We start from the raw sequence: 1,908 nt of genomic DNA on the forward strand, positions 1-1,908 counted from the left end.
AAAGTAACAAATTATAAGGAGAAACAAAAATATAGAAAAAATTGAAAAATTAAATAATACGACCAGAAGAGAGAGAGAGAGAGAGAGAGAGAGAGAGAGAGAGAGAGAGAGTATTATTCTGAAAAAATCTGGTTAATTTTTGTGCCTTTATTATCTCTTACCATAAACTCTGACTTTTTTAGATTACATTTACATTTACGTTTACATTGACATTGGGCCCCACCACTGCCACCTCCCAACCTCCATTCCCTTTCCTCTTTCCTTCTCCTTTCTCCTTCTTCTCCTCTTCATTATTCATCTCTTTTACTTTTCCCCTTCGCTCTCTCGTGAAACCCTAATTTCAACTGCGGCTTCATTAATTAAATGGATTCCGGCAGCCTGCACTCTTCCAGCACCGCCGGCGATGACGAGTACGATTCACGCGCCGCCGCCGCCTCCTTTTTCCAGTACGACCCATTTCCCAACTTCATAACAACGGCGCCGCCCGTCCACCAAAATCCATTTCCGACCACCCTACCCGGATCCGACCCAAATCCAGCTCCACCTGAACTCACCAACCCGCCGCCGCGGAATCCGAGGAAGAGATCCAGGCCCTCCAGGCGGGCTCCGACCACCGTGATGACGACGGACACCGCTAATTTCAGAGCTATGGTTCAGGAGTTTACTGGGGTTCCATCCCCGCCGTTGGATCTGTACGGTTCCAGATCACTCTTCCAGGCGCCGCAGGATATCCTCCGCCGTCCATTAGCCCGGAATAATCCTCAATCTCCGCCGGCGTTCCTCCATTCTTCTCCGACCAACAGCATAATCTCTTCGATTTCGTCAACAATCGGAACTGATCCAATCAATCACCAATTATTTCTCCCCCAACAAAACCCTAAATTTCTCACCTCAAATCCACCTCCCACGGCTGACTCCAAACCCCATTCAATTCATTCGAGATCCGACCTGGCGTCCTCGTCACGGCCTCTTGCCTACAAACCCTAATTTCTTCCCTCAATCAAATTCCAGCAGCGGAGAACAACAACAACAACAACAACGATGAAGGAGATCGAACCTGCAGGTTCGTCAATATTAGTCAAAAAATGAGGGAGGGATCTGCTGCAGGCATGATGGAACCGTGGATATGCTCGTCGTCAGAGTAGGAATCATTACTGCAGCGAAACTACTGTGATGATTACAAACTTTGAATTGAATGCAAAAGCTGATATTGTTCATCTCCTCATCTTATCTCATATCTTTAACCTTGATTTTCATGATCACCAATTTATCACTGCTTCAATATAATTAATTATATATGTGTAAAATAACCATGGTCTTCTTTTTGGATCCTTCTTCATCCATTATTCTCCATTACTCTATTATCATTATTGTTACTATTATTATGATTATTCCCGAATCACATACATATTATACTTGTAATAATTAATAAAGATCGAAAGCAACTGAATGTATTTAATAAATTAAACATTCAAGATTTGCTAAATTTTGTAAAATAAAATCAGTTGGAATAATGTGATAATAAAGACAAATTATCAAAGTTGTACAGATCTGTAGGAATATATATCTTGTGACTCTCGATGGATTGAGAATTTTATTAATTAATTGACTGGTTTATTATGTATGTTATAACTTTATTTTAGTTTGTCTTGTTATATATGGGTCTAATAATTTATTTATGTGTTCAATGAATTTGGTGTGAGAAATTAAATTAAAGTTAAGACTATCAATCAAATTAAAGTGTGAATCGTCCAACTAAGGAGAATCAAACTTATTTAATAATTTAATTAGATAAACCCCTTCGGGTTTAATTTTTCCAATCCTCGTACTTTTTCGGACTAGTTTATGAATATATTATGTTCGTGGGTTCATTGGGATCAGATAAATTGAATGGATAATATTTTTAAT

At 39.4% G+C, this 1,908-nt stretch overlaps 1 protein-coding gene across 1 annotated transcript; it reads left to right on the top strand.

Moving 5' to 3' along the window:
* The first annotated feature begins 341 nt into the window (after positions 1 to 341).
* On the top strand, positions 342 to 1,262 carry LOC127260301 (proline-rich receptor-like protein kinase PERK10). The gene has a single exon (XM_051288021.1). The coding sequence runs from the start codon at positions 364 to 366 to the stop codon at positions 985 to 987; it is 624 nt and encodes a 207-aa protein (XP_051143978.1). The 5' UTR covers positions 342 to 363; the 3' UTR covers positions 988 to 1,262.
* Positions 1,263 to 1,908: the final 646 nt, after the last annotated feature.

This window comes from Andrographis paniculata, unplaced genomic scaffold (assembly GCF_009805555.1).
Source record: "Andrographis paniculata isolate CXL003 unplaced genomic scaffold, ASM980555v1 Contig61END, whole genome shotgun sequence".
Classification (NCBI taxonomy): Eukaryota; Viridiplantae; Streptophyta; class Magnoliopsida; order Lamiales; family Acanthaceae; genus Andrographis; species Andrographis paniculata.

What these genes read in the sequence shown, in the direction of transcription:
- LOC127260301 (XM_051288021.1), top strand. Translation starts at nt 364, where the DNA reads ATGGATTCCGGCAGCCTGCACTCTTCCAGCACCGCCGGCGATGACGAG.